Here is a 13,174-nt window from a genome sequence, read left to right on the forward strand (position 1 = left end):
TCGAGTCAGACCTTGTGTCGGTTTTAACCGACGCAATGTGTTCACATTTCGACGCTAAGTTTTTATCCATATTTAATCTTCTTTATTTCCCATCACTTCCGTGATTCCACTTCTGTCTCTCATCTCTATCCCCCATTTCTGGCTTACTCTTTCCCCCATTTCAGCCATATTCCTTCTTCTTCCATTAAATTTTGCTATGGATAATTCTCGTGAAGATCAACGTTCTGAGGAACTTCATTTGGAAGAGGACGAGGGTGATGCTGATTCTTTTTTGAATTGTTATTAATCTCAGTTTTTATTTTTATTTTTTTGTGTGTGTTTGAACTATTATTATGCCTAAACTGAAAATATACATTTGTTTCCTAGTTTTTAATTGTGTTTTTGTATTAACAAGGTACATCTCAACGGAGGTGTGGACCCTCAATTCCTAAATGGACGAAACAGCTTTGTTCGTTTGATTCATCCGGAAAATGCATTAGTGATAATGCTAGTGATTTTTCAAAACATGTAGCAGCGGAGGTTAGGGACTATAGAAATCTCCCGTTGGAGAAAGATCGGCGTAAGGTTACGGAAGAAGATAAGGAAGCTTTCTGGAATAGAATAAACATATAGGTGTTTTTATTTTTAGTTGAAAATAGAAGAATAAGTCAATGATTGTAATAATAATTGACTAGCGTGCTTTTTTTTGTTTTTTGTTTTTATGGATGTAGGAAATATTTTTTTTGAAGATGCAAATATAGTAAAAATGCCTTTGATCCATCATATGACGCTTAAGATTGCGGAGCATGCGCACAAAGAGTTTAGAAATAAGTTAAAAAAAAAGTATTATACTGAAAGAGCAGAAGAGGTGCGCAACGAGCCTCCTCCTGATGTGATTCCTGCCCAGTGGGATGATTTGTTGGCATATTGGAATAGAGACAAAACAAAGGTAAACCTTACATGATTTATTTCGTTATAACTTTAAAGTTGCCTAATATAATCTTTTTTTTTTCTTTTTTTTTTCCTGGAGGTTGCTGAAAAAAATAAGATTAATTGGGGATTGAAATCAATGAACCATACTACTGGTACAAAATCCTTTGCAAGAGTGCGAGAAGAATATGTATGGATTGTACATTTTGAAGAAATGATTAATTTTAAATAATCATATTTATTTTTAGTATGAGGTTTGCTTAAAGTTGTTTGTATGAAATTTTATTTTTGATAAAGCGGAAGAAGCATGGGAAAGAAGCAGATCCTGTAACCTTTTTTTCGTGAATGTCATACACGAAAAGATAAAACATGGATTGATGAAACATCGGAGTGTACAGGGGTAATTGATTTTTTCGTGTTAGTATTTCATTTTATTAGTATTTATTATCTATAGCTTATTTTTCTGTTTTACGATTGAATTTTTGTTTTTAAAAATTGTAATGCAAGGCAACAATGGAGAGCAATCTGGAAACGTTGATTGAGTCAGGCCAGGAGGATAATGAAGATCTTAGGACCCAAGTTTATGTTGATACTATGGGTCCTGAGAGGCATAATAGAGTCAGAGGATACGGTCATGGTGTGACTCCTGATATGGTGTCCTGTGCATCTTCTTCATCTTCTACATCAATTTCCTCCAGGAGATCATCTAAGAGTTCAATGGCGCTGCTGATGACTCAAAATAATGAGTTGAAAATGAGGGACGAAAATAATAATAAACGGATTTCGGACCTAGAGAACAAGCAAAATCAGTTGTTTGCATGGTTTTTTCAAAGATTTCAGCCACAACCACCGTATAGCCCGGGAACCCAACAATCAGGCTAGAGTCAACCTCCTCAACAGTCAGGCCAAAGTCAGCCTCCCCTTGCATATTCGTATGCTGGCCATAATCAGCAACCTCCATATCCTATGTATCTGATGCCTACGCAACCCATGCCATACATGCAGCAGCCGCCCATACCATAAATGCAGCAGCCACCTTATCAAGTGCTAGTATATCGACCTAAAATGGCTGCTCCTGGTGGATTTTATCCTGAAGTTCCAGCTGGGGGATTTTCTGGAACACTTGCGGGTGTTGGATTTGATGTGGACTTGTCGAGGATTTTTGGATCAGATGGAGGATCTCAAGGAGAAGGTTCTCAAGCAGAAGGATCTGGACGACGTTCAGGCGCAGATTCGGTTGGGTAGTTTATTTGGTTCATTTTCTTGTCGGTTAAATATGACACTATAATCGTTCTATCTTTTTGTTTTTATATGTTATGTTTGTAATGTCGGATTTAGTGTTTGTTACGACGGATGACTTTTTGTATTTTATGTGGAATGTTAGATGTACAGTTTGGCACTACTGTTCTTGTTATTTATTTTCATTAATGTTTATTTAGATCTTAAAATTTATTATTTTGATTATATAATTTATTTTAGTTGGAATTAATTGAAATTGCATGCAGTTGTCCATCTATTTTTATTATTATTAACAAATATAGTGTCGGTTAAGACCGTTACTAGATTTTATATTTTATTTATTTAATTGTTATCTAACGTCGGTTTAAGGGATATTTTATTTATTTAATTTTATTACAATGTCGATTAAAAGCGATAGTAGATTGTATATTTTACAATTAAATAGCTGATGCACGTGTAAGTATATGTCGCTTTAAACCGACGCTGTGTAGTGGCGGATTAAGCCCAAAAAGCGACACTGAAGCCCTTTCGCGACGCTAGCAATAGTGTCGCTATTCCAATGCGACATTACATTGTTTAATGTCGGATTTGTGCCAAATTTCCGACAGAAATTTGATTTCTCGTCGGTTTTTCCTCCGCCGATGATAGCATATATTGTAGTAGTGCATGTTTGTTTCTATTTGTACTACCTATTGTGTTTTCAGCTAATCTGTAATATCCTACTGCAAATTGTTTTACAGGAAAATGTGATTTTCCAGCTGAAAAATATGGAGTCACGTTGTCTAGCACTCCAAGTGGAGAGGTTGTAGCTCTTCGGAGAGCTATTGCTTTCAAATCACAAAACCCTTCTTTCATTGTTGTCATGAGGCTCAGTTATATCAACTCTGGGCTCTTGGTAAACTTTATAAAATTTTGTATTCATGTGTCAGTAAATAATATCATTAATATTCTCAATCTTCATTCCCTTTTTTACTTTCTCATTCATGCTATCCTTTGTTATTTTTGTGTTCCTTCCAGTGGTTGCCATCTGAGTTTTGCAAGCTACGTCCTATTAAGAAATCCTGTGAGGTCATTCTTCAAGTTTCGGATGGGAGAACTTGGACTGTTGATTTGAGATATGAAGAAGGAAAGGCCACATTCAGGCGTGGTTGGATGGACATTGTTTGTGACAATAATTTGGAACTTGGTGATGTGTGTGTTTTTGTGTCAACTAGCAACGTAAAACCCTTATTTGATGTTTTCATTTTCCGCTCTAAAGAAGCGGCCAGTTGTAGCATTGATGAGGGAAAAACAGTGCCTAAGATGGAAGAATCTGATCAGGCAGATGGTGATTCTGTTCAAATCTTGGATGAGGATTCTACTGATGACTCTAGTGATGAGTTTAGTGAGGATTCTGATAACAATTCTAGTAATGGATCCAGTGATGATTCTTGTGATGATTCTGTTGTAATATTTGACAAATTTCCATCCCACCAAAGAAAAACAAGTAAGAAATCTTCATTACCATATCCTCAGCCTCAGAAGAAAAGCAGAACAACTGCAAGCGGTCAAGCAGTCTAAAATCTAAGATAGAAGTGAAAACGAAAGAACATATATGTTTCTACATAACCATATTGTGTTCTTTTATTCTCTTCCTGTTCGTAATATTTTACTTTTTTTACAGGGAAATATGATGTTCCAACTGAAAGTGGAGGCAGTATAGCCCTTCAGAGAGCTACTGCTTTCAAATCTCAAAACCCTACTTCTTTTGTTGTTGCCATGAGTCCTAGTTACATCAGCTCTTATTTCTTAGTAAGCATTCCACGAACGTCCATGTTGGGCCATTAAGATTTGGTTTACTTATATCAGTAGAAGAATCATCAATGTTTCTTTCAAAGATTTTCTTACCTTCTCCTTTCTGCATTGTTTTCTTCGTTGTGTGTTCTTTTCAGTTTTTGCCGTCTGATTTTCACAAGCTACATCATATCAAAAAGTCCTGTGAAGTCATCCTTCGAGTTTCAAATGTGGGAACTTGGCCCGTTGATTTGAATTATTTTTCAGAAGGAAAGAAGGCCAAATTCGGGCGTGGTTGGATGGAAGTTGTGCGTGACAATAACTTGGAAAGTGGTGATGTGTGTGTCTTTGTGTCGATCAACAACAGCACTAAACCTTTGTTTGACGTTGTCTTTTTCCGCTCTGGACAAGCTGCAAAGCGTACCAATATTGACAGGGAGAAAACAGTGCCAGCTGAGATGGAAGAAAATGTTGATGCAGCAGCTGATTCTGTTCAAAACTTGTAGCCTGGGACAAATTTCTGAAATGATTTCCTTTTGAACAAAAAATATCATATGTTTAGGAACAGTTTTTGCTTACCACTATCAATCTCGCTGTCTGCTCCCCTCCTAGTAGCTTGCCTTCTGTTCCACTAACCAACCAATGTTAACTTTAAAAATAAATGTTTTTTTCAAAAAATTTAAGAAAATAAATTAAACATAACCAAAAATAAAAACAAGAAAACCCAATAGACCCAACCCTGAGAACCGTCCTCCCCCCTTCATCTCCCCAATTGTCTCTTTTAGGAATAATCTGGTAAATTTGGTTTTGTTTGTTTATCTCAGTCAACTAACCAATTGAACAATCATTCTTCTAAGTGCACCGCATGATGAATCAGTCGTTTCTTTGTGGTTTATTTATTTATTTATTATTAAACTGATGTAACGAATGGAGCTATAAATAATGTGTTCGAATTCTGATCGTTTTCACGTGAACCACCTTCTAAGCCCAAGTATTCCTCAATAACTTATTACATGCAAAAATTTCTTATGCATGCTTATGAAACAGATTGAGTTGTGACTATGGTGATTGGATTATGGTTTAAGTGTTGATAAATGTGTTTATTTTTATTAATGATACATTATTTAATTTGTAAATTTTGTCTACAAATTTAATCTCTCTAGCATTACCTATTACATATATGGGGTGCGGACTTCTCACACACTCCTTATTAATTTATGTCATTTGATCTTCTTTAATTCATTCGATCTGACAGTAGCAAATTAAGAGGATGTGTGGGAAGTAAAAAAACGTATACGGATAGCACATTCCTAAATAAATACAATACTTTAATTGGACTTTTGATATTCTAATAATGCTACACTTTCCAACCCTTTTTTTCAATAAACATCGTATTATCATAATTGAATTTGACATTTTTGAAGTGCACATCGAGTTCTACAAAGGGATGAATGGTTTTTAAATACAATGAATAGTGTGTATATAAAGTGAAGAGCAGTGGTAGGTAGATTAATTTTTTAGACCATATTTGTAATTATGTGATGTTACGCTACCAATAATAAATAAGCACGTTAATCAACATTTAATAATTTAATAGAAAACTTAATTTTAATCTTTATATAAGATTGTTTTTTCAATAGGCCAAATCGGATTAATAGTTCCCATGATGATAGGGTATTCGGAGGATTGCCTGGTAAAAAAAATTAGAATTTAAAGGTGAAAATTATTAGCAAAATTAACCCAAAAAACAAACTTCTGTTAATTAGCTACATTTAACTGAGGTTTAACAGAAATCTCACATTTGGGTTAAATTTGCTAATAACCTTCACCACAAGGGTTTAAATTCTAATTTTTTTACCACATGGGTAATTTTCTGAATACCTTATCACCACGGGTACCATGAATCCAATTTGGCCTTTTTCAATAATACCGTATGTAAGATAAAAAAAATAATCCTCCATGTCACATTTAATCATTTTCAAAAAAAAATTAATGCATTTTTAGTTTCCCTATTACCCTTATTACTCTCTTAAAACCAATTAGAGAAACAAATATATAATTAATTTTTCAAGAATGCTTGATTAACTAGATCAATAAATAACATGTACGTTATAACAATAACATTACCATAAACCTTCATGTGTTATTCCAATCAAAGAACCCATAAAACTCAGAAACCATGATCAAACAAAAAAGGAAGAAAACTTAGAAACCAAATTCTCGTTGTATTCAGAAAAAAAGAAAAGAAAAAAGGGCGTTTAGATGCCAAATTGAAGGTGAATTCAGAGATAAATGAAAAAAAAATATACAAATAGAGAAAATAGAATGTGAAATCACAACCTAATTCACCGTACCGAATTGATCGAACCTACACTATATAGTACTTCACCGACCATACTGAATGGTAGGACCTAATTGACAGTACCCAAACAATGAACAATTTTGTATGTAGAACAATATAGTGTACCTATATTCTCAATGCATTCTTTTTTATTTTTATAGTTTCGGATTCAATAAATTAAAACTAAATTGTCACATCTTGGCCCGGGCCCCCACCACATCCCAGGCTCGACTCCACCGTAGCACGATATTGTCCGCTTTGGGCCCTGACCACGCCCTCATGGTTTTGTTTCTGGGAGCTCACACGAGAATTTCCCAGTGGGTCACCCATCATGGGATTGCTCTCGTGCGAACTCGCTTAACTTCGGAGTTCCGATGGAACCCGAAACCAGTGAGCTCCCATAAGGCCTCGTGCTAGGTAGAGATGAGAATATACATATAAAGCTTACATGATCCACTCCCTTGGACGATGTAGGATGTTACAAAATCTAGAGATAAATGAAAAGAACAATTTTTTATTTAGAAAAAATGGAATGTGAATCATAACCTAATAGACCGTACCGAATTGATCAGACCTAAACTATATAACGTACCTAATTTATCGGACCTAATCTATCAGACCTAATTTATCGGACTTGGTGAACTAAAACATAAAAAATACAAATCGTACCAAATTGACTGTATCAAATCTATCGGACCTGAACTATATAACATACTTAATTGCCCGTACAGAAGCTATCAGACATAAATTAGTGCATTCTCCACACAATATAAAATTTGAATAAATATAAATAAAAAAACAAAACAAAAAAAACAAAAAGTAGGTAGTTATAGACAATAAGGATGACATTTTTTAGACAATGAAGATGGATGTTACTTTTATGAGTCATAATGATGAAACTGTTACATTTTTCAAATTTTTATGGTGAAGGTTACATTGTAGACAATAAGGATGACATTCTTGTAAATAGTAGAGTAGTAAAACATGTGGTTTATTATTAGTGACATGCCATGGTGTATTAAAATGAAGGATCCTTTTTAGACATTAAAAACCTTCCCCGTTATATTCTAAAAATCATTTGTCACAAGCCATTATATCTAAAAGCCTCATAATTTAATTATTAACAATCACATCATATGATTTATAAAATATGGTTTAAACATATAATTTTGTAGTATTACCTTAAAGTAAAATTTAGAATGGAAAAAAATTGAGTTATTAAACCTTTTTTTTAATCCCTCCATTTATTCACGACCATATATATTAACTCAACCAGTATGCAGCTTTCTTCCAGGAACCTGGTGGCAAAGCTTTGAAAAAGACAATTGAAGTGTCGCTATGGCTTCTGTACACGGGAAAACTGATAACTGGCCTCCCCATTTTTTTAAAGCCATCCTAGAGGACACTTCTAGCAACAGAAAACTAGTAAGCACCTCTCTCTCTCTCTCTCTCTCTCTCTCTCCCAGAAACGGGTCTCCGTCGATATGCTTGTGAAAGATGTTTCTTGCCGTCACTATGCTATTAAATAATATTGTTAGCCACAATATTGTTTGAGATGATTCATTTTTTAGCTACAAATATAGCCGATAATTCATCCTTTTAAATTTATCACCAGTTAGTTAACACGATCTCTGTTGTGCACAGAGTATTCCAAAGAAATTTGGGAAGAAATATGGAGATAAGCTTTCAAACCCAGTACTTCTTAAGCTTCCAAATGGTTCAGAATGGCCAGTAGAACTCAGAAGATGGGATGGTAAGGCTTGGTTTGACAATGGTTAGCCAGACTTCTCTGAGTTTTACTCTCTAAGATGCGGTCACTGGCTAGTATTTCAATATGAAGGGAATTCCAAATTCAACGTGTTCATATTTGATAGAAGTTGCACAGAGATTGACTATCCACAAGCAATGCCCCAGATGGACTCAGCTGATCAAGATGATGATTCTGATGATGATTTAGAGGATTATTCAACCCATAGGGGGAAATCTACATTGCCTTGTACTAGGCCTCACAAGAAAAACAGAACAAGTTCAAGTGGTAAAGCCTAACTCAACATCAACTTACACTATTGCACATAATGTGGTTGTGGTTCCATATCATAGTTTGATCATTCAACTTTCGTCAAATGACGTTCGGGAAGTCATTGAAAAAGTTGAAAAGAAATGAAAAATTGCCAAACATGTGTTTCTATTTTTAATACACGTTATTTTGTTTTCTGCCATTAGGGGTTTGTTGTAATGTTCTATATATTGCAATCTTTAACAGGGAAAGATAATTTTCCCGCTAATAAACGTGGAGAAGGCAAATCTAACACTCGAAGATTCGAGAAACAAAGACCTGGGTATGTTGGGAGAATGAATCCATTGACTAAGAATGGAAAAACTACAGCTCTTGATAGAGCCGAGGTCTTCAAATCTCAAAACCCTTCTTCTTTCCATGTTGCCACGGAGCCAACTTATCTTCGACGATTCTTGGTAAGTCATTCAAGACCATCACAAAGTATGTTTACTTGTATCAGTAGATTTCCTTACTCTTTTTTTCTTGTTTTTGTTTTTATTTTTTCTTCAGTGGTTGCCCTCTGAGTGTCGCAATCTACATCTTATGAGGGGTTCTAGTACGGTTACCCTTCGAGTTTCGGATGGGAGAACTTGGCATGTTGATATGAATTACGATAAAGGAAAATTCAATTTCACTTTCTGTAGAGGTTGGTTGGAATTGGTGCGTGACAATAATTTGGTACGATGATGTGCGCGCTTTTGTGTTGAATACCAACAACACTAAACCTTTGCTTGATGTCGTCCTTTTCCGAGTCCATGATGACGGGGAAAAAGCAGTGCTTGAGATAGAAGAAGGTGATTTTCTACCCTGCCCAAAATCGGAGGGGAGATCTCCAATAGCACCGCAGTCCCACAAGAAAAAGAGAACAAGTTGGAGTCCGAAAGCTAGAGCTGGTCCTGAGTTTTTAGGAGCCTGGGACAAAATTCTAAATTGAGTTCCTTTTGAAGACACCTTCACAAGTCACAAGTTTCACTATATCTAACTTTGACAATTTGGTGAAATGTCCTTGTACCACTGGTTTTTATGGCTTTCTATTTTTTTGTTGTTTCGCTTAGCCAAGGACATTTTCAAACTCCTTTCTTTAATTGCGTGATGTAATGGTGTTTTTTTTTCTTGGTTTTTGAATTCTCCTTTTGCTCATAAAAATTTACCTTTCATGTAATTATTAGCTATATCAAACTAACAAAATGAAATATGCATTGCTGCTGTTTAGTATTCGTAAAACTAGCATAAAACTATTTGGACACTCTTGCATGTATTAGAGTGTCTATCAACAAATATGTTAGTTTTGTGTATTTAAATAACATCACGTGTTTACTATTAATATTGTAGTGTCACTTTTGTGCTTTGGCAGTGTCAAATGCAATTATGGTGTTTTGCGTGATCGTTGGTCGATGTGCAGAGTCGCTTGCGTGGCGACAATATATGTTGAGCTGCAAGGGTTTGAATTGTTGTTTTCTTCGGGTATTATTTATTTTGTATATGGATACTTTTTAAGGTCGAGGTTACAAATTTGGACAATGTACTTTTTACTTAAATATACCATGTTTAGTTCACATATGTCCTAACTTATTAGACTTTTTCCATGATACATCGTTGTTGAATTTAAAAAAGGCTCGTTCAAAAGATTTAACTTTGGATGTTGTAACATCTTTTTTGTTAATGAGGTCTATAAGAATGAAAGAAAAATTCTAATGCTAGTGGAAATATTCCACCATATATAGAAGAAAAATGATGTTACGAGCGTGCATGCGCAACATGCCTGATGGAAATAAACTTGTACCTGTCCAGCACTGCGGTCCTTCATTTTTATCTTTTCTTTCTTCTGAGATTTCCATTTCTGCACAGTGTGACTTTAGTACGCATTGCAGATTAAGGAAACCAGACTGCATACACTCCTTCCATAATTTGTAAAAGAAAAACCAAGTTTACTGATTCCATCAAGAAAATGACGTTGAGCTGCTGGCCGCTTTGAATAAATCATTTACTTTCAACTACCAATTACATAATTGCAGACCTCCTCTTGTATACCTTTTCCTTGGTACTTCGTCATCAGATTCCATCTAGTAGATCCTGCACTTTGTTCATAAGCTTTGGAGCACCTATGGCTTTTCTACCCCGAGAAATCGATGACCGCCCGACATTTCCCCCTGCCGTTCCTCATTTCTTCGAGATCATTCTCAATGACACTTCCAGAGACAAGAAAATTGTAAACCTCTCTCTCTCTCTCTCTCTCTCTCTTTCTCTCTCTCATGTTTTCTGTTGTAGTTAGGCCTAGATCATATTGAGGTGATTAATCTCTACTGTTGTTAGGCTTAGATAGTACTGATGAGTTGATCAATTTCTTGCCCGAAAAAGATGAGTGTTTTATACTTAAAGACCAAAAACTGAAACTTTCGCTGTTGTGCAGAAAATTCCACCGAAATTTGTGACGAAATACGGAGACAATATGTCAAATCCAGTATTTTTCAAGGTTCCAAGTGGCTTAGAATGGAAAATAGAACTTCGAAAATGGGATGGTGAGGTCTGGTTTGAGAATGGTTGGCAGGACTTCTCTAGTTTTTACTCTCTGGATTACGGTCACTTGCTGGTTTTTGGGTATGAAGGGAATTCAAAATTCAGGGTTCGGATATTAGAGAGAAGCTGCACAGAGATAGACTATCCACTACAAAATACGGCGGAAAAAGCTGATGAAGATGAAAAATCCAGTGATGATTCCCATGATACTTCCTATCATGAGTCTGGTGATTATTCGGATGTTGGTTCTGTTGAAATCGGGGAGAATCATACACCCTGCACAAGAAAAACAAGGGAGAAATCTCTACTGTCTTGTCCTCGACCTCCCAAGAAAAACAGACCAAGTTCACGTGGTAAGGCGAAAACCAACATCGAACTTGTTCAATGTGGTTCCACATCAATCAGACTAATTAGAAACTCTCAGCAGTACGAAATGACGTTTGAGAAGACAACGAAAAGAAGAGATCCACATTTGTCCAGATCGGAAGTGAAACTAGAGAACATAATTTTGTTCTCCATTTTCACCTCCTTGTGCTTTCTGCCATTATGTTCTAAGTCTCTAAATTGTAATTAATTTCCTTATTGTATTAATTCAACAGGCAAAGCTAATGTTCCAGCTGCAAGTGCAAATGCCACAGCTCTTGAGAGAGCTAGTGGTTTCAAATCTGATCGACACCCTCCTCTCAAGGTTGCTATGACACGCACATATTTATATCGATGCTACTTGGTAAGCTTTCTATAGAGCCGTCACCCCGTTTGGGGATACCGCGGATAACGAATTTAGCAGATGCAATTGTCATCCCAAGGCCATCATACGTATTGGTTCCTAAATTTTATTATTGACTTTACTGCTTTTCCCCTTTCTTCTTTTATTTTTCAGAGTTTGCCATCCCAGTTTATCAAGAAACACCTTAACCGGACTGTTGGTTATGTCATCCTTCGGGTTTCGGGTGGAAGAACTTGGCGTGTCAAATTCGAACAATACGACACCGGAAGATGCAGATTGCTGGGAGGTTGGAAGAAATTTGTCCGAGAGAACAGTTTGGCAATTGGCGATGAGTGTGTCTTTACTGTGATTAACACCACCAAACCCTTGTTTGATGTTGTCATTTCCCGGCAGCGGATAGAATGCTGCGACTTGCAACTTGAATAACTGAAAGAGACGACTGAATCTGAATCTGAATATTGCACCATGAGTGACTGCTACCAAGTTGAATTGAGTATTAAGAGCACAGGAAGAAGTGTCTGTAAATTTAATGATGCGCAAACATAAATACCCCTAAGTTGCGTTTATATGTTGTGCCCTCCATTGTTATGACTCCTGATCCCGTTCGAAAGATCAATCTAGAATCTTATATGTTGTGTTTTATATTTCAGTTGTCATTTTGAACAGTTCATCTTAATATGAATACTCTATTGTGAGAGTAAGGATTATTTAGTGGCATGTGAAATTGTGTGACCATTATTATAATTGGAAGCTGCCTCCTTTTTCTTATCATAAAACGAAAACATATTAAAAGAAAAGAACTCTATATTATTCATTAAAATGCCGTTTTGAAATAGCACTATATGGTCACTCAAAGTAAATTTCATTCCAATAAAAAGCTAGTACAAGATAGAGACAACTCAAAGAGAGATTCCAAGAGCCAGTCTTTGGTGGCCCATTGGATTGGATTGGATTGGATTTGTGCAACCTCCACAACAACCTAGCTGGTCCTGTTTGAGATTGGCAAAGACAGTGGAAAAAAGAGAGATTCCAAGATAGCCAAACAAAGCCTAACTCTACGAAAGAAAATTTCAATAAAAGAAGACCTAGAGGACTAATTCAAAGACTTTACCTTTCTCTCCCCTGTGAGAGTCTTTCTCACCGTTGTGTGAGTGGTCCTTCGTAATTTTCGATTTGCGTCGGTGCCTGCCATATAGCTTTGGTTAGGGTCGATGCCATTCCCATGTTTTTCATGTGTGGTTTGTTTGGCTTCAGCTTTTTATTATGCTTTTTGTTGCCTGCAATTTTTCCTCCCCTTCCTTGTAATTTTCACGATCTCCGTCTATCTTTTCACTTTTTGCCTTTGATCTCACCTTCTATCATCTGCATCATTTGGTACTGTCATCCATAATGAAATAGAACTGTTTTGAGGTTCCCTATAAAATGAGGCATGGAGCGATATTTAAGAGTAGATAACTTGTTCCTTGTGTCTTTATTTCTATTGGATTCTATCTAATCGTATCACATTCTGTTCTGCGATATTTAAGAATCACTGTCAATACCTCGGCGTAGGTCCTGGATACCCCCCCTTTTGACCCATCCTTATGTCATAAATTCCAGTCGGTTACTGCCT

The 13,174-nt window shown here is 36.0% G+C and overlaps 2 protein-coding genes and 1 pseudogene across 3 annotated transcripts; all 3 read left to right on the top strand.

Moving 5' to 3' along the window:
• Positions 1 to 1,974: 1,974 nt before the first annotated feature.
• Positions 1,975 to 4,478, top strand: LOC137732056 (B3 domain-containing protein LOC_Os12g40080-like). The gene is made up of 5 exons (XM_088685007.1): positions 1,975 to 2,134; positions 2,889 to 3,043; positions 3,166 to 3,694; positions 3,812 to 3,939; positions 4,080 to 4,478. Exons 1-5 carry the CDS (start codon positions 1,975 to 1,977, stop codon positions 4,425 to 4,427), a joined length of 1,320 nt encoding a protein of 439 aa, XP_088541133.1. The 3' UTR covers positions 4,428 to 4,478.
• Positions 4,479 to 7,600: 3,122 nt separating this feature from the next.
• LOC148690760 (B3 domain-containing transcription factor VRN1-like) lies at positions 7,601 to 9,005 on the top strand (annotated as a pseudogene). The gene is made up of 4 exons (XR_015956135.1): positions 7,601 to 7,687; positions 7,907 to 8,297; positions 8,526 to 8,734; positions 8,829 to 9,005. The product of XR_015956135.1 is annotated as a B3 domain-containing transcription factor VRN1-like (transcript).
• A 1,077-nt stretch (positions 9,006 to 10,082) lies between these two features.
• LOC137717131 (B3 domain-containing transcription factor VRN1) lies at positions 10,083 to 12,295 on the top strand. The gene is made up of 4 exons (XM_068456439.2): positions 10,083 to 10,527; positions 10,729 to 11,188; positions 11,435 to 11,562; positions 11,716 to 12,295. The coding sequence occupies exons 1-4, from the start codon at positions 10,423 to 10,425 to the stop codon at positions 11,986 to 11,988; spliced, it is 966 nt and encodes a 321-aa protein (XP_068312540.2). The 5' UTR covers positions 10,083 to 10,422; the 3' UTR covers positions 11,989 to 12,295.
• The last annotated feature ends 879 nt before the right edge of the window (positions 12,296 to 13,174 follow it).

This window comes from Pyrus communis, chromosome 15, assembly GCF_041283825.1.
Source record: "Pyrus communis isolate YQ-2024b chromosome 15, ASM4128382v1, whole genome shotgun sequence".
NCBI classification, from domain to species: Eukaryota; Viridiplantae; Streptophyta; class Magnoliopsida; order Rosales; family Rosaceae; genus Pyrus; species Pyrus communis.